The sequence below is a fragment of the Zingiber officinale genome, chromosome 8A, assembly GCF_018446385.1.
Source record: "Zingiber officinale cultivar Zhangliang chromosome 8A, Zo_v1.1, whole genome shotgun sequence".
Taxonomy (NCBI): Eukaryota; Viridiplantae; Streptophyta; class Magnoliopsida; order Zingiberales; family Zingiberaceae; genus Zingiber; species Zingiber officinale.
Genome location: NC_056000.1, coordinates 72,742,321 through 72,767,076, shown reverse-complemented (window position 1 = coordinate 72,767,076; position 24,756 = coordinate 72,742,321). Strand labels below are relative to the sequence as shown.

Here is a 24,756-nt window from a genome sequence, read left to right as displayed (position 1 = left end):
TATGATTCTGTATATATATTTTTTTATCGAGATACTATAAATCTTTCGTCGTCGTTATCATCAAACTGTAATATTTATAGATACTCTAATTTGATAGGAACATCTCTTTATTTCCATTATCTGAGAGTATCTTTGGACACTACAAGAGTACCTTAGTAAAAAAAATCCCGAACAAATACAATGTTATTAGAGTAATTTTTTTTTAATATTTGATAGCTAAATTATTTTAGTTCATTTATTAGATAAATTTAAATTATAATTTATACATATTCAAAAAGTCGATCTCTGCAAATGATAAAAAAACATTTCATGGGCAAGAACCCTATGTATTTTAAGGTTTGATGGTCACGTGCATCACACCTGCAACTAAAGAAGGTGCACCATATAGCTACTTTGGGCCGGTCCGTTTTGAGAACTTCAACAAGATTGGGCCAGAAAGGCCTATAAATGATTTTTAGGGCATGGATGACGACACGATCCAACTCTTTTTTATAGTCTAACAGGGAGAAAACGCCGCTTTCCTTTGATTCTCTTTCCGGTTAGGGTTTTGCGTGGTGTTCTCGTTGCAGACACCGCAGTTCATTTAGCAAGGTGTGTTCTTTATCTACTTTTTATTCCGGAATCTCTCTTCCGTCGAGGTGAAGGATCTTCTTCTCATAGATCGTTCTGGTTTTTCAGCATTTGTGGTATGGGTTGTTGGTGTTTATTCTTCATATGTGTGCGTATTCTTTATATTTTCCTTTGAATATTAACAAAGGTTTTCTTTTGTCTTGCTGAGAATAATTTTTCGATCTGTATACTGAAGGCCTTCAATTTCTTTTGTATGTTGATAACTAAATCGTTTGCCGTGTCTTTGATCTCTTCAATATTACCTGCGCTATTATTTACCGGCGATTAAGAATTTTATGGTTGTAATTATTGTCACAATTCTTTCAATCTACAAATTGTAAGTATTTTGTTCCTTTAAAACACTCTCTTGGATGAAAGTTTTTTTTTTCATTTAATTGATGAAAATCATAAAAAATAACCTAAATTTAGTTGATTATAACCTATATGGTTACTTCTCCAAGCCTTCATGGGTGAAGATCCGACCATGATTCAGCCTCTTTTCGTGAAGTTATTTTGATTATCAATATATGTAGGATCTGCTATGTTGCAGATTACATTTGGAAGAACTGCTATGGTTACTTACCGTTTAGATGCTTTATGCTTCCTTTTAATCTAGCTTGTTGAGTTAAACTTAGATTACTGAGTACATTGCTTAGCTAACTGTTAAGATGTTATTAGGTTATAGCATGAGGAATCCTTTTTTTTTTTTTTTTTTGAGGTATTGATTAGTGGTGAAATTTTTTAGACTAAATCTGCATATAAAGATGATTATTCTCATCTCTGCAGAATTAATCAGGATGGTGAGAGTCAGTGTCCTGAATGATGCTCTCAAGAGCATGTACAATGCTGAGAAGCGCGGAAAGAGGCAGGTCATGATTAGACCTTCCTCGAAAGTGATAATCAAGTTTCTTCTTGTTATGCAGAAACATGGTTTGTGCTTGGCCAACATCATTGTTCTGATGCTTCAACCATTTCAGTTTGGTAAATTTTTTATGTTTATGGATTTGCAGGCTACATTGGTGAGTTTGAATATGTGGATGACCACCGCTCTGGTAAAATTGTTGTCGAGTTGAATGGCAGGCTGAACAAATGTGGTGTTATTAGTCCCCGCTTCGACGTGGGTGTCAAAGAGATCGAATCTTGGACAGCCAGGCTGCTTCCATCTCGCCAGGTAAATTTGCTTGATTCCTTTGTTTTCGTCTCCAGTTCCTGAATAGTTATTCCATTTCATTTCTCCCTGTTAATGGTAGATTCCATCTAACTATCATACAGTTTGGTTACATTGTGCTGACAACATCTGCGGGAATCATGGATCATGAAGAGGCAAGAAGAAAGAATGCTGGCGGCAAAGTTCTTGGCTTTTTCTACTAGATCCTTTTCAGCTCCCCTACTCATACGTTTAAGATAGGCTTGATTGATTTCCTTCAATGCCTTTGGACTATTTTTGCTAAAAACATCTGAACTTTTCCATCTTGATAGTTGAATTAAGTGTTTAAGATCTTTTTGATACTTTTGCTGAAGGAATGATGAACTCAATTACATCTTTTTTTCATGTTGGTGTCTGCAAGTTGAACTTGTGATTGCTGTTAATTTTGTTAGCAAATTTATAATTTATCTCTATGAAGATGTTTTCAGGTTTATTTTACTTTCATAGAACATGTATGCAGGTTTTCTATGAAGATGTTTTGATATATAAAATAAATGAGTTTAAACATTGGTTAGCTCAATTTGTTAAGTTTCGTGGTCATGAATAAATTTATTTATATGAAATTTAATTATAAAAAATAGCATGTTTTTTTATTAGGCTATATGGTAGGGTGTAATATGTTTGATTACATTATAAGGTATTATTTTGTTTGGTTTAATTTTAAATTTATAATGTAATGTAATTTGGATTACAAAAGGTAGTGAAGTTTTATAATCTGGATTACAAAATAAATATTATGTAATTCGATTACATTATGAGGTCATCGTTTAATCAAAATTTAAATGTCGAATATACCTCTAATTCATTGTGGTCATCGTTTGTCGTCGGCCATCTCCGATCGTCATTGGTTGTTGCTCGCTGCCATCGGTCGTTGTCGGCGATTGTCATCGTTGTCGATTGTTGGTGGCCGATGGTGGAGGTCAACAGTGGTGGTTGTTGGTTGCTACAAGCTTCCGACAGAGATGCGACGACCAACGGTGGTGGTCGTCAGTAGAGGTCGTAGGATATTTTATTATTTTATAATAATATGAATTATATTTTTTATAAAAAATAATAAACATCAAACAAAAAAATATATTCATACATATTATATATATATATATATATGTTTAAAATAATATAATTTTTATGAGTAAATAAAAAATTAATATAAATTATGAGAATAATAATGTTCTTGCTGAATTTGACTAGTATTTTTTTTTTAAGTGTAAATGAGTTTAAATTTATTTTTTATTAAGTTCAACTAATAATACTTGTAAGGTAATTATTTATTTGATATTTAATTTATAGATTTCTATTTTTAAAGTTTCATTTCATTTAAATAAGAATTAAATTTTATACTATTTAATAAATAAGTTATTTCCGGTTTCTTTCTTAATTTTATATATTTTTGGTTTAGAATTATTCCTTCCTTGTTAAGTTTTATTTATTTATTATATATTTCTGTGCGTCAAAGAATTGGAAAGAAGCGGGCGAAGTAGGTTGGACCCCACTCTCTCTGAATCACCACCATCTCCTTTTCGCCCGCTTACCTACCCCAAACTAACCTACCCTATCCGGCACCCACACGCATCTCCGTTCTACTCTCTTCCTTTATACAAATTCCATTTCCGCTTCTTCTTTCCCAACTCGATCGCCATGGCGCTCGCCTTCCTCCCGGCGGCTCTACGGGCGGTGCTTCTCCTCCGTCGTCGCCCGCTTCTCCTCTACGCGGTCGCGTGGTCGGCCCTCCTCACCGCCACTGTCGCCATCGCGTCCTTCTCCCCGGAGCTGGCCTTCGTGTGGGCCGCCATGCCGAGCTCCTCCTTCTCCCGCGCGTGCGCCGGGGGGTCCGCCCCGATGGTGCGGGTCCCTACGGAGGGGCCTCGAGAGGTGGTGTGTGTCCCGGCGGGGCTCTTCCGGCGGTCGGCGATGGACATGGTGGTGCCGCCTCTCTTCGCCGCCTTGGTCGTCGGCGGCTCCACCTGCTTCGTCCGGGCCGTGGGGCTGTGGGAGTACGAGGAAGATTCCGTCGACTCATGACCGTGTCGAATTTCGGAATTTGTCTCCTTGCTAATTGACGCTTACTTTGTACGCATAGAACGGACAAAGATAATAATGTAATAAAAAGTAAAAACACGCTATTTTCTCACAGTACAGAGCAAGCTTGCGATCGATGAATGGATCAGAACAGAAATCGAACAAATTAACGGCAGAAACGCCGGCCGACGAAGCCTTTGAGGGCGCCAAGCGCCTCCGGAATGCTCATCTCCCGCTGTTCGAAACTGACGGCGGCCCAAAGGATGAAGAGGACGAAAATCCAGAGGAGGATGTCTAACGAGAGCTTCGTCTTGGGCTGCGACGAGATGAAGGTAAGGACGAGGGAGGAGTAGGCGACGGCGAAGGGCCACCGGATGAGGCGCGAGCCGGTGGGGGCGCCGGTGAGCAGCGCGAGCGTCATGAGCATGGAGCTACCGAACCCGGTCCAGCTGCCGGTCATGAAGAGCCAATAGCGGTGGTGGTGCTTGTGGCGGAGAATGGAGTCGCCGGCCTGGTACCCGGCGCCGTCTTCTTGGTAGTAGCCGCTGGGAAGGTTGGTGCCTAGCTGGTAGGTGAGCGTGGTGATGAGCGTGGCGACGAGGAGGACGACGTTGCGATCGTTTCGCTCCCAGCCCGCGTGTTGCCGTCGTTGTGGTGGCTCGTTGGGAGGTTCCGGCGCCGGTGCGCCGTTGCCGATCCCATTCATCGGTATCCCGATCTCGACCGCCTGCGGCTTAGACATTCGGCGTCGCGGACGAGGATCGACACTTGGTCGGTTTGCTCCTCAAATGGCAAAATATATGAAGTAGATTGATCATCGCGTTCACATCATGGACTTGGCTGATTGGGGGCGTTGCTGTGTAATGGCAAGGCGATTTCCAAGAAATCGCCCAAGGAAAGGATAGGAAACGAGGAGGAAGATAAGGTGAGAAAACGCTCAGTTGCAGGGAAGGACTCCTCTTTTCCCCCATTAAATCTTAGTTGAGTTAAATATTTTAAAAATTAATTTTTAAATGTGCAAATTATACTTTAATTTTACTTAATAAATGAATTAAGGAAAGACACAAAGAGCTGAAAACTTTCAGCTCGAATCAAAGTGTTGCTTAGTTCTAGTTGTTCTTCTGCAGCTCAATGAAAAGTTTGGTGGACTCGAAGAGCTGAAAACATAAAGGCAAAAGTGTCATTCAAATTACACAAAGGGATAAATTACTGATGATAAATTTTATTTGAGTATCAACTGGGTTACATCTGCATAGACGATCATGAGGTACTCAAATTATATGAAATCATCGTAAAATTATATTGTAATAACATTGTTGTCATAACTAGATATAAATAGCGAAACAAGACGCTGCTAATCTTGTAATTGGCGGAACGCTCTCCGAACCCATATCATCTCATTCATGGCCGCACACAGTGACAGCTTCCCAGAAACGACACCGCGCCCACTTCTCCTCTCCCATGTGACCCGCTCTCGGAAACAACGCACCCTCACCCACCATCCAAATCCACCGTCCAGCCACCACCACCACCACCACGCCATCGCCACTCGCCATCTCTAAACCTTGACCGCCCTCGCTGATACTCTCTCTCTCTCTCGTGCCTTTTCTCCTCCCAAAAAGCTGCCAAAGAGCCGCATGTTCTCCTCTCACGGGCGAGCTCGGAGTCCTCAAAATGCGATCTTGCTGGCAAAGCTTCCAACTTGATGTAGGATTCTCAGTTTCCTGATTCCAAAATGCCATCTCGATGGTAAAGTTCTAATCTCGCTCAGTTTCACCGGGCGATGCTTGCGGAGAGATGAAACCATTGGGATGTTTGGGGATTGGCCTGAGCATCGTCTCGGGTTGCCTTTTGTTGGCCCTTGTTGCGGAGTTGTACTATTTCTTCTGGTGGAAGAAGAGAAGAAGTAACGTAGACATCGAGCGGAGCTTCTCCATCCCTGGGAAGGAGCTCCCCTACCTCTTCTGCTGGAAGAAGCCTAGTTTTCTAATCCCCGCAGCTCTCAATTCTGACGGAATCTGCACTGGAGCAGACCATTCCGACGACGGCCATGGCCAGCCGAAGCCATTAGAAGACGACGCAGAGCTGATGTGCCTTGCAGGTTACCAGAGGTCTCTCTTCACCATCGAAGAGGAGACGCAGGATGACTTGGAGTCTTGTGGGAGCAAGAAAGGTCCCATCAGGAAGAGCTTGAGGGACTTGCTTCAGTCTAATGAAACTCCCACTGCGACTCCTCTTTCCTCCCCTGCTCTGACTCCAATGGCTTGTCAAAAGAAAACCATGCTCCACTCGCAGCCTGAAGCTTCTTCATCTCCACCGCCAACCTTCAAGTTCCTCAGGGACGCGGAGGAGAAGCTGTACAGGAAAACTCTGGTGGAAGAAGCACTGAAGGTCCAAATAAGCTGCAGGCAGATGGAGAACAGAGACAGAGGGCAACAGAGTTCACAGGTGAAGATGAACATAAATTAAGCTTTTTTTCCTTTTCATGTCTCTTGCAGTTCGATTGTTCGGGTCTTCTCCGCTTCAGGTGGCGAATCTGGTACGTGCAATTGCTGAAAAAACACAATTCTTTTTCGTTTTCTGTAATGCTTTTCGATCAGATAGATCTGGTCTAACATTGTACAAAGCACTGGAAAAGATGCATATTTGATGCTTCTTTTCAGCACAATTAAGGCCAGTTTAATCAATGCAACTTCATCTCATTTGCGTTCCTTCTTTCCTCAGCTTAAAATCTCAGAGTTTTCTATTAGTTCCTAAGCTATAAAAAAATGGCGAATTAGGTATCTTCATGGAATCTAATGATTGAAGGGTTGTGAAAGTTGAGAAGGGACATCAACGTTGACGATTCTCAATTGGCTGGAAATTGCTCTGGTTCGATAATAAAGGTGAAGAAAAAAGTGTTCAACGTTGAAGAGAAAGAATGCTAATTAAGAACAGTTTGGTTAAAAGATTTAACAGAAATGTTTTTTATGGAAAAATTAAGAGAGTTAGAAACTCATTAATTATTTGATTGAAACTAGATTAAAAAAAACTACAAAAATAATTCAAGTATTCGGACTTCATGCATATTGATACTATGAGTAAGATGGAACCCATGGAACGGGTCGAAGTCAAGAAAATCGATTGATATGACAATCGAAGTAAAGAAGGGATCAATATTCGGGACCAACAGAATTGATTGTCTTGGTCATTCAATTGGATTCTTGGTTCGATCGGAGCTCGAGTCTCTCAGTATAGATGGAACCCCTGAGCTAAGCAAGTGTCATTCAGAGCAGAGTCATTTTCGTCACTCAAGATAGCATGAGTTACTATTTCGATGAGTGATTTAGCAGATCGGATCATACGCCCGATCGGACACTGGATACTTGATCTTACGAGATTCATTGACCAAACTGGGAGACCGAGCAAAGACCGAGTCTTTGATGACTTTCCTTAGATATAATCTGAATGCTCTTACATACGACAATCAATTAGATTGTTGAAGGGAACCCGATCAGTTTGCCAACTAAGCATACTTAGGACCCCTCAATCCAACAATCCCATATTCTTTCTTGTTGTTTTGTGTAACAGCTGTCAGAGAATCAAGGAAATATTCTTTGTGCCAGTTGTATGGCAGAAGTTTCTATGCAAAGAATGCAGGTCAATTTTGGGAAAGGTATCAGAGTATCTTTATGGTCTATCCTTTTCTAAAAATGCTTTGAGATATGTACATAAACAAATAACAGTACTATAAAAAGGGATCTCCATCTACAGGCGCAACTGCGCAATGCTACGCAACTTTACGCATCCATAATCACTGTTCATTCTACCGTTCATCATCTTCAACTAGATCACTGATTTGAGCGCCAGAGTGCTTGCGCCAGGGATCCATCCCTATGCAGTTACTAACGTTCCTTTTGTCACGTAGGACCGCTTGGAGTCATTTTTTACAACTAAGAGTTTTCTCCCAGTCAATATCAGAGTCATTTGCCAGTGCGCCATCTTCCCTGATTTTAGACATGATCAAATTTGACACTATCTCTGTGGGAACTTCGTCTAAATCTAAAACCCGGAGATGGAAGAGGCTGGATGACTCACTACCATTACCTTATCACAAGAAAACTTAGAGCTACTAATAGCTGCCCGAGCTCAAAGATTGGTACAACGACAACAAGCAGTAGTTGGGTTCCCTTTGCAGAGCAACTCAGCTGTGTTAATAGTGGACCCTCACACTAAGCAAGAGACCAAAGTGGAGGGACCGATCGAGTGCTAACCAGTTCATCCTCTTTCAGCTAGCTTCGTCCACAGCCAATCAGCTAATCGCTCGTGCCCCCATCCCCAATTGTGTATCATCGGGCATTGTTTTGCACACCGTTTGACGATATAGGTCAAGCAGAAAGGCCCTCAGGATCATCTTCTAGGGATGCACCCATTCGAGAGCTACGAATGGGAAAGACTCATGCCCCTAATTGTTCTTTCGAGAGGATAAGCATGTCATCCTCTCAAGAAATTTTGGACGACAGATTGCTGAACCACTTCCGACCTTTGATGATCGAAGAATATGGAGGAGCGATCGACTCAGAGGAACATCTGCTCAAATTTGAAAACACTTTAGACCTTTATCAATACACAGATGACGTTAAATGCCAAGTCTTTTTCACCACTCTTTCCGGTTCGACACAAAAATGGTTCAACCGACTCCCAGTCGAGTCCATTTGATGCTTCAAAGATTTTCACAAAGCCTTCTTGCACCATTTTGTCAACTGCATGAGGCATCAAAAGATCAGCCTGAGTATGTTCACACTTAAGTAAGGGACCAAGGAATTCTTATGAGCATATATTAAGCGATTCAACCAAGTGATGCTAGATGTTCCGTCTGTCACTTCTGAGATATTAATAAGCACCTTCTCCCAAGACCTTTTAGAAGGAGAGTTCTATCGAGCCCTTATCAGAAAGCTTGCAAAGGACTTTAACGACCTACTGGAAAAATTGGTCAAATACATTAATGTAGAGCAAGCTCAAGCCACTTGGAAAAAGGATGTGACTGTCTTAGCTCCAACCGACCAAGCCGATCGAAGATCACCACCATCTTCAGAATGCACCAGAGACCCTCGCTTGAATCTCCCACTAGTCCGGGAAGAGAGAGTAGTGGGGGAAGCATATCAATCACCACCTGAAGGCGTAGGTATTTTTGTGATTACCATCAATCCTCTCACCATGCTACCATTGAATACCATCAACATGCCAAGAAGCTCTATCGAATGGCGGAGTTAAGAGAAGCAATTAAGGGATCATCCTCACTCCCCTCTCAAGGATCTCTCTCAAGAACATAGTGGGAAAAGCTTGGTTGATGTTCAGACCAAACATCTGACTGACATCTCCATTCGAGATAAATTTCAATCTGTCATCCACTTGGCAACCCCAATCGAGAGCTCAACCATACCAAGCGGTTCCTCCATCCCTATTTAACATCATGAGATTATCCTCTCAGGCCAACTCAACATATAAGTCTAAAATTTAAATTTTATAATTTAAAATTCAAAATATATCTCTATTTTTAGCAATGTAGAAAGTCCAAAAGCCAAGGCATTCGAGTCATACACCGCGCCTCCAATCTCCAAGGCATTCTGGTCAAACACCACGCCTCCAAGTTCTAAGGCATTTGGGTCATATATTGTGCCTCCAGCTCTTCAAGGCATTCGGGTCATATACCATGCCTCCGAACTCCAAGGCATTCGGGTCATATACTGTGCCTCCAGTCTTTAAGGCATTCAGGTCATATACCATGCCTCTAAACTCTAAGGCATTCAGGTCATACATTGTGCCTCCAGCTCTCCAAGGCATTCAGGTCATACACCGTGCCTCCAAACTCTAAGATATTCGGGTCATACACTATGCCTCCAGTTCTTTAAGGCATTTAGGTCATATACCATGCCTCTAAACTCTAAGGCATTCGGGTCATACACCGTGCCTTCAAGCTCCCAGGCATTCAGGTCATATACCATGCCTTTACTCTCTAAGGCATTCGGGTCATACACCGTGTCTATGTCCCGAACTCTTATGCCGCTCGACCGAGTTATAAGCGAGCTTGCCCTCGTGCCTGTCCTAGACTCTCATGCTGTTCGGACGAGTTATAAGCGAGTTTGCCCTCACGCCTATCCCAAAATCTCGTGTTGCTTGACCGAGTTATAAGTGAGTCTGCCTTCATGCCTGTCCCAGACTCTCACGTCGTCCAACTGAGTTATAAGCAAGCATGCCCTTGTGCCCAAGTCCCAGACTTTTGTGCCGCTCGGTCGAGTTATAAGCAAGTCTGCCCTCACGCCCAAGTCTTAGACTCTCGTGTCGCTCGGTCGAGTTATAAGCGAGCTTAGCCTCATGCCTATCCCAAACTCTCATGCTGCTCGATCGAGTTATAAGTGAGTTTGCCCTCGCGCCCAAGTCACAGACTCTCATACCGCTCGGCCAAGTTATAAGCAAGTCTGCCCTTGCGCCCAAGTCCCAGACTGTTGTGCCACTCGGTCGAATTATAAGTGAACTTGCCCTCGTGGTTATCATAAACTCTCGTGCCATCCGATCGTGTTATAAATGAGCTTGCTCTCGCGCCTTTCCCAGATTCCCGTGTTGCTCAGTCAAGTTATAAGAAAGCTTGCTCTCGTGCCCAAGTCCCAGAATCTTGTGTCGCTCGACGGAGTTATAAGCGAGCCTACCCTCGCGCCCAAGTCCTAGACTCTCGTGTCGTTCAGCCAAGTTGTACGCGAGCCTGCCCTTACGCCCAAGTCCCAGACTCTGGTGCAACTTGACCAAGTAATAAGCGAGCCTACCCTCACTCTTGTCCCAAACTCTCAAACCTTTCGGGCAAGTTATAAGTGAGTCTGCCCTTGCGCCCAAGTCTCAAACTCTCGTGTCATTCGGTCGAGTTATAAGTGAGTTTGCCTTCGTACTTGTCCCAGATTCTCGTCCTGCTTGGCCAAGTTATAAGAAAGTTTACCGTTGCACTTGTCCCAGACTCTCGTGCCACTCGGCCGAGTTATAAGCAAACCTACCCTCACGCCTAAGTCCCAGACTCTTGTGCCACTTGATCGAGTTATAAGCGGGCCTACCCTTGCATCTGTCCAAGACTCTCATGCCGCCTGGCTTAGTTATAAGTGAGGTTACTCTCACGCCTATGTCCCAGACTCTCGTGCTGACCGACCAAGTTATAAGTGAGTTTGGTCTCGTGCCTAAATCATAAACTCTTGTGTCGACCGGTCGAGTTATAAGTGAGCATGTTCTCGCATCTAAGTTCTAGACCCTTATGTCGACCGATCGAGTTATAAGCGAGCATGTTCTCGCGCCTAAGTCCCAAATTCTCATTCTGATCGGTCAAGTTATAAGTGAATTTCCACGTCCATTTTGACCATCTAGTTGTATGGTCACTTGACCAATATTACCCAAACGGGAGATTGTCGAGTCAAGCATTGTGTGAATACACTCAGGCAGAGAAGCGCAAAAAGACATGAAGGTCTAGTTAGTTGATCTTCCAACCTCCTTCGAGTAGACTTGAAGGGGATGCTTGTGATACGATGAATAAGGTAGGGCCCCTTGGAGTGGGTTGAAGTCAAGTAAGCTGGTTGATATGACAGCCAAAGTCAAGGAGGGGTCAACACTCGGGGCCAACATGGTCTATCATCTTGGCCGAGTGATCATCTGATCGGACTCTTGGTTCAGTCAGAGCTCGAATCCCTCAATATAGATGATGCCCCGAGCTAAGCCATGTCATTCAGAGCAGAGCCCTCTTCATCACTCAAGATAGTGCGAGCTATTGTTCCGGCTAGGTGATTTAGCCAATCAGATCATATGTCCGATCGAACACACTAGACACGTCTTATCGGATTCATTGACCAAATTAGGAGGTTGGGGGAAGACCGAGTCCCTGATGACTTTCCTTAAATCTGATCTGACTGCTCTTACATACAACAACCGATCAAACTATCGAAGGGAACTTAGTTGGTTTGCCAATTAAGCATACTAAGGCCCCTCAATCTGATGATCCTATATGTCTTTTTGTTGTCTTGTGTAATAGCTGTCAGAGAGTTAAGGGAATAATCTCTATGCTAGTTGTATGGTAGAAGCTTCTATGTAGATATTATGAGTTCATTTTGAAAAAAACGTCATAGCATATGATCCGGCGGATAGAACAGGTGGCCCTCGTTTGGGGGGGGGGGGGGTCGACGCCATGTGGAAGTCAAAAGGCCAGGTGGACAGGTAGGCTGACCGGAGAAGGAGGGGCTGACCTCCCGGCCGGTCGGATAGGAGTCGGGATCCGGCGCTCAATGGAACAGTAAAGAATGGCCGAGCGGAAGTCAGGCTTGGTCGAAGATACAAGGTAGCATAGTGCTAATAGTCCTTACGTAGCACCCGCCCGGAAGTCTCCCAGCATATCAATGTAAACGACAGGCGAGACGTGATGGGCGTGCCGTCCGGCTGGCGCAGGGGATGAGGGCCGTCCGGACGACGCTCTTCGTCCAACCGGCCGGATGGACGTCCCGGCCGGTGGTGGGTAAAGAAGGACAGGAACATCTTCTGACAGCCGTCAAGTCCTATGGCTAGGCCATACTCCAAGTCTGACAACGGGGTGTTCTGTTGTCCCATCGAAGACGTGATTGGACTGTAGCAGTATGGCGTCAGGTAAGCTTTCTGACAGACACATACCGAGGTATGGGCTGCGGATACGTACGCGCCTCGGTGGACGTGTAGGAGCTCTTTCACCGCTCTATATAAAGAGCCACATACTTCGTCGGAGGTACGCGTGAGACATCTTTGAAGCCACCTTTTTCACTACTTGCTTGCCTGATTTGAGCGTCGGAGGGTCGCCGCCGGGAATCCCTTCCTGGCCCGACTTCTGTGCAGGTTTGCCGGAGCTTCGTACGACTAGCCGGAGATATATATCAGCAAATCGGAGAGCACCACGTGCCCAGCGTCCGTTGAGTCAGCGTTCGGACAGGATCAAATTGGCGCCGTCTGTGGGAACGCTCCTGCATCCGAACGGAAGCAATGGACGAAGCTGGACGACCACACATGGTGATGCTCTCCATGGAGAAACTCGACGCTCTGATAGAGGCAAGAGTAGCTAGGCTCGTGGAGCAACAGGAGCAGAAGGCACAAGCAAAAGGATAATGCAGCAGGCCGCCTCCACCTATGGGGGGACCGAGCGGCCATGGAGGACCGACCGGGAAGTTTCGCCATCCTCCTGGCCTTGATAAATTTCGACGAGTACATTGTATCCACCTCACTCTACGGGTATTCGGGAGTAGAGAAATTGAGTAAGATCTTATGCTGATCGGTAGGTTAGTTTTTCAGATATAGTTTCTTTCGGGCATCGAATTCATCGTAATTTTCCGAAAGAAGGCCCGTGCTGTTCGGCCGGGCGTATATCATCGAAGCCAAAGGCTCGATAATGAAGGCCCCGAGCCATTCGGCCGGAGGTATAATAACCGAGCCAAGCGCTCGACGACGAAGGCCCCGAGTCGTTCGGCCGGAGGTATAATAACCGGGCCAAGCGCTCGATAATGAAGGCCGGAGGTATAATAACCGAGCCAAGCGCTCGACGACGAAGGCCCCGAGTCGTTCGGCCGGAGGTATAATAACCGGGCCAAGCGCTCGATAATGAAGGCCCCGAGCCGTTCGGCCGGAGGTATAATAACCGAGCCAAACACTCGATAATGAAGGCCCCGAGTCATTCGGCCAGAGGTATAATATCCGAGCCAAGCGCTCGATGACGAAGGCCCCGAGCCATTCGGCCGGAAGTATAATATCCGAGCCAAGCGCTCGATGCTGAAGGCCCCGAGCCGTTCGGCCGGAGGTATAATAACCGAGCCAAGTGCTCGATAATGAAGGCCCCGAGCCGTTCGGCCGGAGGTATAATATCCGAGCCAAGCGCTCGATGCCGAAGACCCCGAGCCGTTCGGCCGGGAGTATGTTATCCGAGCCAAGCGCTCGACGAAGAAGACCCCGAGCCGTTCGGCCGGGAGTACGTTATCCGAGCAGGGGGAAAGGTGCGCTAAATGTAAATTTATACACATTTCGGTCGCCTATGTCCTTGTAATGCAGGAAGCAAAATTATAAAGATGGCAAATATCTTCGTCGACCGGCTGTGTTAAAAGTAGCCTTGAAGGCCGTCGAGCTCCGACGTTAAATATCGAGAGACGAGCCGGCGTCTATAAACGTCCGAGCGGAAGATCGTCGAGCTCCGACGTTAAATATCGAGAGACGAGCCGGCGTACCCTCCGGCGGAAGACCGTCGAGCTCGGCCGTTAAATATCGAGAGACAAGTCGCATCTATAAACGTCCGGCGGAAGACCGTCGAGCTCCGGCGTTAAATATCGAGAGAGCCGGCGTCTATAAACGTCCGGCGGAAGACCGTCGAGCTCAGGCAATAAAAGTCCGAGCGGTAAGACCGTCGGCGGAAGACCGTCGAGCTCCGGCGTTAAATATCAAGAGACGAGCGGGCCTATAAACGTCCGGCGGAAGACCGTCGAGCTCGGACGTTAAATATCGAGAGGCGACTATAAACGCTCCGGCGGAAGACCGTCGAGCTCAACGTTAAATATCGAGGCAGCGGCGTTATAAGCGTCCGGCGGAAAGCCATCGAGCTCGGCGTTAAATATCGAGGCGAGGCGTCTATTAAGGTCGGCGGAAGGCCGTCGAGCTCGACGTTAAATATCGAGGAGCGGCGTCATAAGCGTCCGGCGGAAGGCCGTCGACTCGGCGTTAAATATCGACGGCGGCGTCTATAAGCGTCCGGCGGGAGACCGTCGAGCTCGACATTAAATATCGAGGAGGCGGCGTCTATAAGCGTCCGGCGGAAGGCCGTCGAGCTCGGCGTTAAATATCGAGAGACATGCCGTCGTCTATAAACGTCCGGGCGGAAGGCCGTCGAGCTCCGACGTTAAATATCGAGAGACGAGCCGGCGTCTATAAACGTCCGAGCGGAAGACCGTCGAGCTCCGACGTTAAATATCGAGAGACGAGCTGGCGTCTATAAACGTCCGAGCGGAAGGCCGTCGAGCTCCGACGTTAAATATCGAGAGACGAGCCGGCGTCTATAAACGTCCGAGCGGAAGACCGTCGAGCTCCAACATTAAATATCGAGAGACGAGCTGACGTCTATAAACGTCCGAGCGGAAGACCGTCGAGCTCCGACGTTAAATATCGAGAGACGAGCCGGCGTCTATAAACGTCCGAGCGGAAGACCGTCGAGAGACGACTCGGCGTTTATAAACCCACCGGTCGGACAGTAGTCAAGTTCCAAAGGTAAAATTCGATGGGCGACCGAAGCCTATAGGGCCGCCGGATGGATGGTTTTCTGCGTAGCCCTCGGTCGGATCCGACGTAATAGCGTAAGGCCGAGCGGCCCCTTTATAAAATGTACTTGGGGCACAAAAAGCTCAAGACCAAGGCGAGAAACAAAAATCGGACGCAGGAAGAATGGGAAAATAACAAGACATAGTTCATTCACGCCGACCGGCGGATAGACAAAATTTCTAAAGTTTGCCCCGATCGGCACGGATACAGAAAAATTACAAAATAGCCTCACAGATAGATTCTTAGTCATCAAAATTAAAAAGATGGTCAGGGATGGAGCCCATCATGGTCGCCAGGTCTTCAGCAGGGACGGACAGATCGGCAGGAGCATGGCCTTTGTTCTTCATGTAGTTCATCGCCACTTTGATTGCCTCCTCAAAAGTCAAGGAGAGCTTGTCGGTAAATTTCTCACCAAACTCGTCCGAGAGGACGAAGGCTTTGCGTACCTCTGCCGATCGACCGGGCTCTCCATCGTGGTAATCCTTGAGAGCGGTCTGGGAAGCATCCAGGGCAGCCTGAAGATCTTGCAAGGCTCCTTCTGCTCTGGTCCGATCGGCGGAGCGACCCTCCCGCTCGACAGTTAGTGAGGCGTCTAGCTCCTTCACCCGTTGTTCCAGCCCTCGGTTCTCCACCTTCATCAAGTCCATATCATCAATGGCCTTGAGCTTCCGAGCGGTCGCGGTCTTTACTTCTTTATCCCGCTACTTGACTAAGGCTTCGAGGCGGGCAACCTCGCTTGTCAAGCCGAAAGTCTTACCCCGCTCAGCTTCCAGCAACCTTTTGGCCTTCTCCAGAGCGGCCGTCGATTGTCTGCTGTCCCCCGCAGCCTTGAGCTTCTTCAGTTCGTCCTCCAATTCGGCCAGGCGATTGCTGATGGCAATCTGCTCCACCCAGTTCTGCGAACGAATATGAGCAGGTTAGAAGCTCGATCCGAAATAACTAACAAAGCAAGACAACATACCCCGGTCGTCTGTTGTAGATTGTTGTCGCCGAGCTGACCAGGAGTCATCATGGCCAAGCTTTGGCGAGGGGACCCGTGAGTGTGATTTGCTGCTCGGGGACGATAGGCCGATCAGCGGCTGCCATGTATTCTTCAGAAGGGAGGCGCAAGATGGTCTTTATCAATTTTGGACCGCTCGGATCACCTTTAGAAGCAGTAGCCTTGCCGGACGGCTCACCGGCGGAGGAGGAAGGACGGTCGCCCAATCGCTTAATACGTCGCAGCGTTCTTGGAGGGCTGGAGGGCGGCACCTCAGAGGTTGCCCTTGGAGAGCCGAGCGGCGTCGGGGTACTCTCAATAGAAACCGTCCCGGACAACACTGGAGCTTCGTCGCCCTGCTCGGATTGCGGTTCATCGGATGGAATCGGTTGAGAGGTCGCCTCCGGCTGTTTGCGCTTCCGAGTTGCCAGAGGAACGTCGTCGGCCGAACGGCCCTCTACCTCAACTTGAGCGGAGAGTTCTATGTCGCCTGCAGCCTCGTCGTGAGAGGCAGGAGCGGCTAAGGCTTCGGGGACATCCTGAGTCCCCTCACCTTCTTCGCCGACCGGATCCGCTGGAGCAAGGCCCCGCTCGGCGACCTCCTTGTTCTTGGCTGCCTCGATCTCGGCGGCTCGCAGTTTCAACCGCTCGGTAGCCTTGGCGCGCCATATAACTTCATCTGCAGAAGCAAAAAATAAATCAGTTAGAATAAAATAAACGAGAAGATAAGGGAACTTACTCATGCTGCAGGGCAGATCGGCTGGGGTAGAAGACAAGCCGAATATGTACATTACTCCCGGAAGGAGCAACTTGTAGATGTGATATCGTTGGCCGACCAGCCGATCGACTGCATGAAGATAGGCTGCATCGCCTCTAAATTTGCCGAGCTCCGGTTGCGCTGGCATCGCCGTCTGCCACTTGATACGAAAGGTCGGTGGCTCGGGAAAACATACGTAGAAAAAATGCTCCTTCCAATGTTTGTTGGAGTTCGGCATGTTATCAAAGAGGACGAAACCTATCCTATACTGGAAGATGAAAGTGCCCCACTCAGCTTGCTTGGGGTAATAAAAGTAATGAAAAATCTTAGGGTCGAGGGGGATGCCGTTCAATTTAAAGAGAATTATCACCCCGCTCAGTAGCCTAATGGAGTTAGGAACTATCTGGCCGAGCGGGATGCGGAAGTAATTGCAGACTTGCAAGATAAACTTATGGGGTGGGAAGCGTAGCCCGGCCAAAAATTGGTCTCGGAAGAAAAGAACAGTGTCGGGCGGCGGTTCATGAGGCCGATCGGCCGGTGTGGCTAATACTATGTGATGGTCAGGAGGAATATCGTAGGTCCGAGCAAGACGCAACGCGTCCTCCTCGTCGAAACGGCTCTCCATGGTCGTATACCATAGACCAGGAGCGCCGCCGGTCGGCTGTGAGGTACTAGTCATGGTCTAGGACCGGGAATGAACGCGGAATGGAAGGGGAAGAAGAAATAAAGCCAGGAAAGAAGGCAGAATGACAAAGGTGACTAGCAGGAAGAAAAGGAGCAAGGAATCGAGGAGAAGAAAGGCTTACTAGTAAAAAGATAGTCGCAGGGGGCTTTGGGGTCGTCGGAGGTGCAAGGTCGCCGGAGAAGAAGAGAGCAATGAGGTGTCTGGAGCCATGAAGCCAAAGTGCGGCGATGAGCAGAGGTCGGGGGCTTTATATCGCCGCCTGAGAGCTACCCCCACCGTCCGATCCAGGTCGTGAAGAACGAGGCCATCATCTAGCCGTTCGTTTCAAACGGCGGATGTCCCATCGGAGGTGATGCCACCGCCATACCCTGACAATAGAAAGGTCGCCACGTGTCAGCAAGACACGGGTTACATTTAATGAGCTCCCTATACCGCACGCAACGCACGTGGTTGGCAGTAGAGAAGAAGATTCGGCATAAATTCCAAGGCAATACAAGGCATGGGCAAGGTACCGCCGAACGGATTAGCGTCCATAAGCCTGGTCGAGCGGGTTAATATGACGATCGTTACTCGGTCAGATCGGCAGTCCAGTCAGTCGGACTTCGCCTCCTTCGACTAGACTTGAAGGGGAGGCAAGTGATCCGGCGGATAGAACAGGTGGCCCTCGTTTGGGGGGGTCAACGCTATGTGGAAGTCAAAAGGCCAGGTGGACAGGTAGGCTGACCGGAGAAGGAGGGGCTGACCTCCCGGCCGGTCGGATAGGAGTCGGGATCCGACGCTCAATGGAACAGTAAAGAATGGCAGAGCGGAAGTCAGGCTTGGTCGAAGATACAAGGTAGCATAGTGCTAACAGTCCTTACGTAGCACCCGCCCGGAAGTCTCCCAGCATATCAATGCAAACGACAGGCGGGACGTGATGGGCGTGCCGTCCGGCCGGCGCAGGGGATGAGGGCCGTCCGGACGACGCTCTTCGTCCAGCCGGCCGGATGGAAGTCCCGACCGGTGGTGGGTAAAGAAGGACAGGAACATCTTCTGACAGCCGTCAAGTCCTATGGCTAGGCCATACTCCAAGTCTGACAACGGGGTGTTCTGTTGTCCCATCGAAGACGTGATTGGACTGTAGTAGTATGGCGTCAGGTAAGCTTTCTGACAGACACATACTGAGGTATGAGCTGCGGATACGTACGTGCCTCGGTGGACGTGTAGGAGCTCTTTCACCGCTCTATATAAAGAGCCGCATACTTCGCCGGAGGTACGCGTGAGACATCTTTGAAGCCACCTTTTTCACTACTTGCTTGCCTGATTTGAGCGTCGGAGGGTCGCTGCCGGGAACCCCTTCCCGGCCCGACTTCTGTGCAGGTTTGCCGGAGCTTCGTATGACTAGCCGGAGATCTATATCAGCAAATCGGAGAGCACCACGTGCCCAGCGCCCGTTGAGTCAGCGTTCGGACATGATCAGCATCTTTATGGTTTATCCTTTTTTAGAAACACTTTGAGATTCGTGCACAGACAAACATAACACTATAAAAAAGGGTCTCCATATATAGGCATAAGTACGCGATGTTACGCAAATTTATGCATCCATAATTACTATTCGTTTTACTGTTCATTGCTTTCAACTAGATCACTGAATTGAGCGTTAGAGTGTCTACGTCGAGGACCTATCCTTGGCTTGATTATTGACATACCTTTTAACATGCAAGGCCGCTTGAGTCATTTTTTTTCAGCTAAAAGTATTTGCCTAGTCAATATTAAAATCATCTACCCAATGCACTATCTTTCCCGATTTTATATATGATCACATATATTATGGACATCGCCCCCTTGCCAATGCTTGTGTTTGAGTTCAAGTCGTCCTAGCTCAAGTTGAGTCCGCTCGGTTGGCCAAACTAACTCATACTCACGTATTTACACGATAAGATTTAGTTGAACTATCTCCTCATTTGGAATAATCTCCTCTTGCTTTACAATGGAAAAGAAATGAGGCAATTTTTTTGACTAAAGAGCATTAAAGTTACAAAATTACTAAACGATGCACTTAATCTTTAGATTTCATAAAGGATATACTTGTTTCCTAAGGATATACTTGTTTCCTATTTTATCATGGTGCTCCGTTCAAATAACAATATCATTTTTAGTGTTACATAAACTCTAAAGTCGAGTGTTGCTATATTTTGAAATTCACATTTTTATTTGAATACAATACTACAGTAGTTTTTTTTTTTTTTTGGGGTATGTAGCACCATAATGGTTACGGAAGGGATAAGACGAAAAATAAAATCGTCTTTTAAAAAATTTAAAAATTAGTTTCGCTGTTTTAAAATTTTTTTAAAATCCCCCGACTTTAAATACTAAAAGAAATGCTCTCATATGATAAAAAAAGATTCGCTTGTCCCAAACGTCTTCGTCAATCTATCCTTAAGTCAATACGGATGAGATAAATTATAGATGACTATTAACTATTAGTATAAATGGCCAAGACATGAGGAAGGGTCAACACGAAAGAAACGCTCTCAAGAATCATAATAACTTGAAGTTAGTATCAAATTCCAAAGTTTGTTGGTAGCCCCCTTCGTGCAAAACCATCAATGCTACATGATTCAATCATAGTTTGCACATTTAAAAATGACTTCTCTTTCAGAAAATAAAGATTCGTTATATTAATGACTCTATAGTATCGGTCTCATTAATATAGAGGAAGGTAAATATAGATATACATATATTAAACATATTATAAGACAAACTTGATACCTGATCATTATATGAGAGACATCATACATCCACCATTTACGTTATGGGTTGGGGGCAAAGTGTACACCTCTCAAGTTCTCAAGTAGTGATGCCATCCATGTTTTTCTTAGTTTTTCCAACACCCAATCTCAACTTCTGATATTGCATCCACTGTACACCTCTCAAGTTGGATAACGGTGGCATGACACACCACATGATTCATTCTCTTCTTTCATTCTATATTTAAGCCAATTATGAAGTAGTGGTCCTATGTGTCCATTTGCTCAACTTCACTTGTCCATGTGTGGAGTCACAAGGGAGGTCAGGTCAGGACAAAGGTCAGAAGCTGAAGCTTTGATAAAAAGCAGAAACAAAAAGAAGAAGATTTTGCCTTCACTTCTTTGTTCATCCGTGATCAACTAACTGAATATGTAATTAGAAGAAAGATTCTGGGTAGGGACTTGTTAACAACACATGTCCTCTCATGCAGACTTCTAGTTGAGGGTTTTCCTTTGTGTTTTTTAAGCTTTCAAACTTTCTTGTTTGTGTTTGAATTTTATTGTTTGTAGAAGGTAACCTAATTGATAAACTAAGTTGTCCATATCATCAGCAATTGTTTGTTTAAGAAGAGAATCTGACACCTCAGTTAGAGGAGGTGATACATTTATTTATTATTATTTCTATTAATTTAGATATTCAGTCATACAAATTTGACTAATTTTGAAAGTAGACGATCCTCTATGAATTTGTCCATCGAATAAATTCAAAAGTGCCCATAATAATTTAATGTAAAATCTCCCCTTGTTATAGCTGAATTTTGAATCGTGATACTTTATGAATACATTAATAAATGTCTTACTGCTATTGCATTGTGCCCGGAGTCTCAAATTAATTAGTTAGGCATGCTAATAGTATATTGTGGACATCTCTACGAATCTAATGATTCCACACACAAGGTTCATATTTTTAACATGTCGATATACTCAATAAAAAAAGACAATTCGATGTATGAAACTCCTGTTTACATAAAGATTTATTATACTCTGTCTTATCTTATATTTTACAAGTGTCTATCTTCGTAACTCGAATGTCTGACCTCAAGATTATATGATAGTAACACTAAGACTCATAGAATAAATTTTTGAACCTCAAATCAATTTAGGCAAGTTCCCGATAGTGAATACCCATAATCGGTTGCCCCAATAATTCACTTAGCTCTAATTATAGCCCACAGCTTCTCTTCTAGCCTACCACTTAGAACCAATACGAACAGTAGTATGAAAATCCTAATAACTATTATTAGCTTTGATCATAAATTGAGATTAGAAAAAAAAAAGAGGTAAAAACAAAAAACAAAAAGAACAAGAAAAGAGAGAGGATGAGCGCATGCTTCTCCCTCCCTCCAATCTCATCTACCTAATTGGCAACACACCAAAACATTTGCAATCTCATCTCCAAACCATTTCTCTTCTTCTTTTTCTTCTTCAATCGATCACCCACTGTGGATCTTGTGATCCATTCCATTCTGTTAACCTTGACGGAGAATTGAGGAAGAATTTAATGGCCGATGGCTCCTCCAAAATCTTGCATGAGAATGACAGAACCCGAGGATGCATGCAGAGGTTTCTTCATTTCCTCGACCTTCACCAGCGCCTTCGCTTGCCCAAAACTCTTACCTATCCAAGACAGATCCCACGAATAAGTAGTTCTTTTACCTCCAATGAACAAACACATCAATTCGTAAACTTGTTTGGCTAAGTGCATTCTTTCTGCAGGGGTCAGATCTCCAAAGAAGAAACAAAATGCTGCTGCTTTCGAGGATGACCGGAATGATACGGAAAAGGATGCAACCTCGTCCGTCCGCTCCGTAAGTGCAGAGCTAAGATTTTGGACGTGGTGTATTTTTTTGTTTTCTTCTCATGCTAATTGACCGAATGCTCAGGCCAAGCATGGCAGAAGCTACACTCGTGTTCTAGTGAAGAATCTAATAGCCAGGAGGAGATCAGGAGACAAGGATAAGAAGCAGAGCACCACTCCCTCGGCGTCGCAAATGAAGCGGACCTTTTCGATTCATCATATGGATTCTAACGACTATGTTGCTCAAGATCCTGAATCAATAAAGCAAATAACAACTGAGAGAGCTGATAGTGTGGAGGTGGATTCTGAACAAGCAATTGGTCCTGGTTCTTCTTCTGCACACAGAGTGTTGCCAATTTTGCAATGCACACAGAGTGTAGGTGATGTGGAGTTTAGAGACAACAGTTCTCCGAAAAAGGCTACACCGGTTTCGTCGTATCGATTTTGCAGGAGCAGGAGCAGCATAGATGGATTGAGTCGTGACCAGCTGCATGAGCTCTTGAATCTCATAGCAGAGGGACAGACAGAAAACGATGCAAATGCTGGCACTGAACTCTATCAGTCAATGTTCATGGACATAATGCAGAAGCTCATGAAGAACAAGGACTTGTTCTTGATGTTCCTGCAGGATCATTCGGTTTCAGCAAAGGAACTTAGGAAATCTGGTTCTTTTCCTGGACCAGGATGGTTCCACATAAATAGTCTCTCAACCATTGATCATAAAGAAACCGAAAATGGATCGATAGGCAAGAAACAGAAGTCCATCCAAGATCGAGATTCCGACAAGGATAATAAAGATCAGAAGAATGTTACAACTGTTTCAAGACATTTTAAGGTTCTTAAGAAGAAGATAAAAGATATCATAAAAGAAAACAACAAGGAACAAGAAAGGATATCTATGGACAGTATCTTTCACAAAATTCCTTATGGAGAAAAGGCATCGAAAATTAAGATGAAAGAAACTGGACTTGCTTCTACTTCTAGCAGCAACAATAAACTCAAAAGGATGAGGAAGTCGACTTCTCTAACCGAATCTTTAGGAAGGTACTCACAATTGCTGGAATCTGTTTCGAGCACAGACGCAAAAAGATCGAGAGTAGTAGAGAGTTCAGTAGAGTCCATTTCGAGCATCGAAGCTAAAAGAACTTCAAACCTAATCAAAGAGAATAAAGATGCACCAACAAAGAAGGCACCAAGAGCTTTGGGAAGAATGTTCTCTCTTCAAGACTTGCATTCATATTCTCTAAGCAAAAATCACTCTCAGTTACCATTGAAACCAGAGAGACTGGAAGAGCAGCCAATGAAGAAGGATGGAAGTTCGAAAATCGCCGCAACCAAAGAACAAGTGTTGCCAATTAATGAGCAGAAGTTAGTAGCATATGAAGCATTAGAGTTGTCCATAATAAAAGATAGAAGCTATTGCTTTGAGGATGATTATAGCAATGATGTTCTGAGGACACCAACCGAGATCTTGGTCGCAGACTCTCGTCAAAGTTCAGAAACAGGGAATTTTTTTAGAGGTAAACTAGTTAGATTCAGCATAAAAACTACCTTTAGCAATTTTCACATTATTTCGATCCATTTCCTTCATACAAAGTGTTATATTTCTTGATTCAGAATTGAGCACTTGGAAAAGTCATACCGATATGGTTGAGCCACAGATTGATTCTGACATTGAAGCAACTCCTAGAGATGAAAATGTAGACGATCTCTTCGATGAGGCACCAAGTTTGAGAGCGAAAAAGCATGGCTCCTTCCACATACAAGTAGATGAAATGAACGAGACCGAGTTCGAATATGTGAGGAACATACTCCTGAAATCGAGAATTGGCAGTGAAGTGACCCTTGGAGAATGGTATTTGCCTGATCAACCAGTCGACCCGTCCCTATTCGAAGAAGAAGAAGAGTGCTCCTCTCAAGCTCTTATGCTCCATGGAAATGAACTAATTAACACAACACTGAAGCACATGCTTCTGTTTGATCTAATCAATGAAGTGTTGCTGCAGATATATGACACTTCGTTTGCTTATTGCCCTGACTTCCGGATTCGACCGGTGCCAGTAGGCCACCGAGTCCTGGAAGAGGTGTGGGCAGTTATTAGCCAGCATCTCAGCCATCAACTACTGCTGGACCAGACTGTGGAGAGCACTGTGGCCAGGGACTTCATGAAGAATGATGGATGGATGGACCTTAAACATGATACTGAGTTTGTGGGTCTTGACATGGAAGATTGGATATTGGAAGAATTGGTCGAGGAGATAATACTTGATTTTGATGATATATGGATCGAGAAAATTATAGTCGACTATGATGATATATCAGACCTCGAGTTCTTAGCATATCAACTTGAAGGCTAGTTAGCTCACAATCTCTTGAACATTAATCAATTGTTGCAGCATAATGTTGTAACTTAAATTAGTACTCAATGACTGTTTTTCAAAAGATTGAGTTTTGTAACCAATAAAATTGAGTACTAATATGAACGATCTATTTAATGGGTAGATAGGTTCGCGATCGGATAAATGCATAAACACACATACAAGCATATGATAGTTTTTATAAAACCTAAGCCGTATGAATTCTAAAACATA

General features: G+C 45.1%; 5 protein-coding genes across 6 annotated transcripts; 4 read left to right on the top strand and 1 right to left on the bottom strand.

Annotated features, from left to right (window-relative positions):
* The first annotated feature begins 455 nt into the window (after positions 1-455).
* LOC122009517 (40S ribosomal protein S15a-1) lies at positions 456-2,161 on the top strand. 2 transcript variants are annotated; one of them, XM_042565703.1, is made up of 4 exons: positions 456-591; positions 1,396-1,539; positions 1,620-1,780; positions 1,882-2,161. In XM_042565703.1, the coding sequence occupies exons 2-4, from the start codon at positions 1,407-1,409 to the stop codon at positions 1,978-1,980; spliced, it is 393 nt and encodes a 130-aa protein (XP_042421637.1). In that variant the 5' UTR covers positions 456-591; positions 1,396-1,406; the 3' UTR covers positions 1,981-2,161. The 2 variants fall into 2 exon arrangements, with proteins under 2 accessions (XP_042421637.1, XP_042421638.1); XM_042565704.1 differs by lacking the exon at positions 456-591 and adding an exon at positions 617-638.
* Positions 2,162-3,454: 1,293 nt separating this feature from the next.
* On the top strand, positions 3,455-3,949 carry LOC122009516. Its single transcript, XM_042565702.1, has one exon. The coding sequence runs from the start codon at positions 3,455-3,457 to the stop codon at positions 3,836-3,838; it is 384 nt and encodes a 127-aa protein (XP_042421636.1). The 3' UTR covers positions 3,839-3,949.
* On the bottom strand, positions 3,900-4,761 carry LOC122009515. Its single transcript, XM_042565701.1, has one exon. The coding sequence runs from the start codon at positions 4,575-4,577 to the stop codon at positions 4,002-4,004; it is 576 nt and encodes a 191-aa protein (XP_042421635.1). The 5' UTR covers positions 4,578-4,761; the 3' UTR covers positions 3,900-4,001.
* Positions 4,762-5,198: 437 nt separating this feature from the next.
* On the top strand, positions 5,199-6,545 carry LOC122009514. Its single transcript, XM_042565700.1, has one exon. It carries the CDS (start codon positions 5,633-5,635, stop codon positions 6,302-6,304), a length of 672 nt encoding a protein of 223 aa, XP_042421634.1. The 5' UTR covers positions 5,199-5,632; the 3' UTR covers positions 6,305-6,545.
* Positions 6,546-22,058: 15,513 nt separating this feature from the next.
* Positions 22,059-24,522, top strand: LOC122010969. The gene is made up of 3 exons (XM_042567424.1): positions 22,059-22,175; positions 22,251-23,685; positions 23,783-24,522. The coding sequence occupies exons 2-3, from the start codon at positions 22,359-22,361 to the stop codon at positions 24,520-24,522; spliced, it is 2,067 nt and encodes a 688-aa protein (XP_042423358.1). The 5' UTR covers positions 22,059-22,175; positions 22,251-22,358.
* Positions 24,523-24,756: the final 234 nt, after the last annotated feature.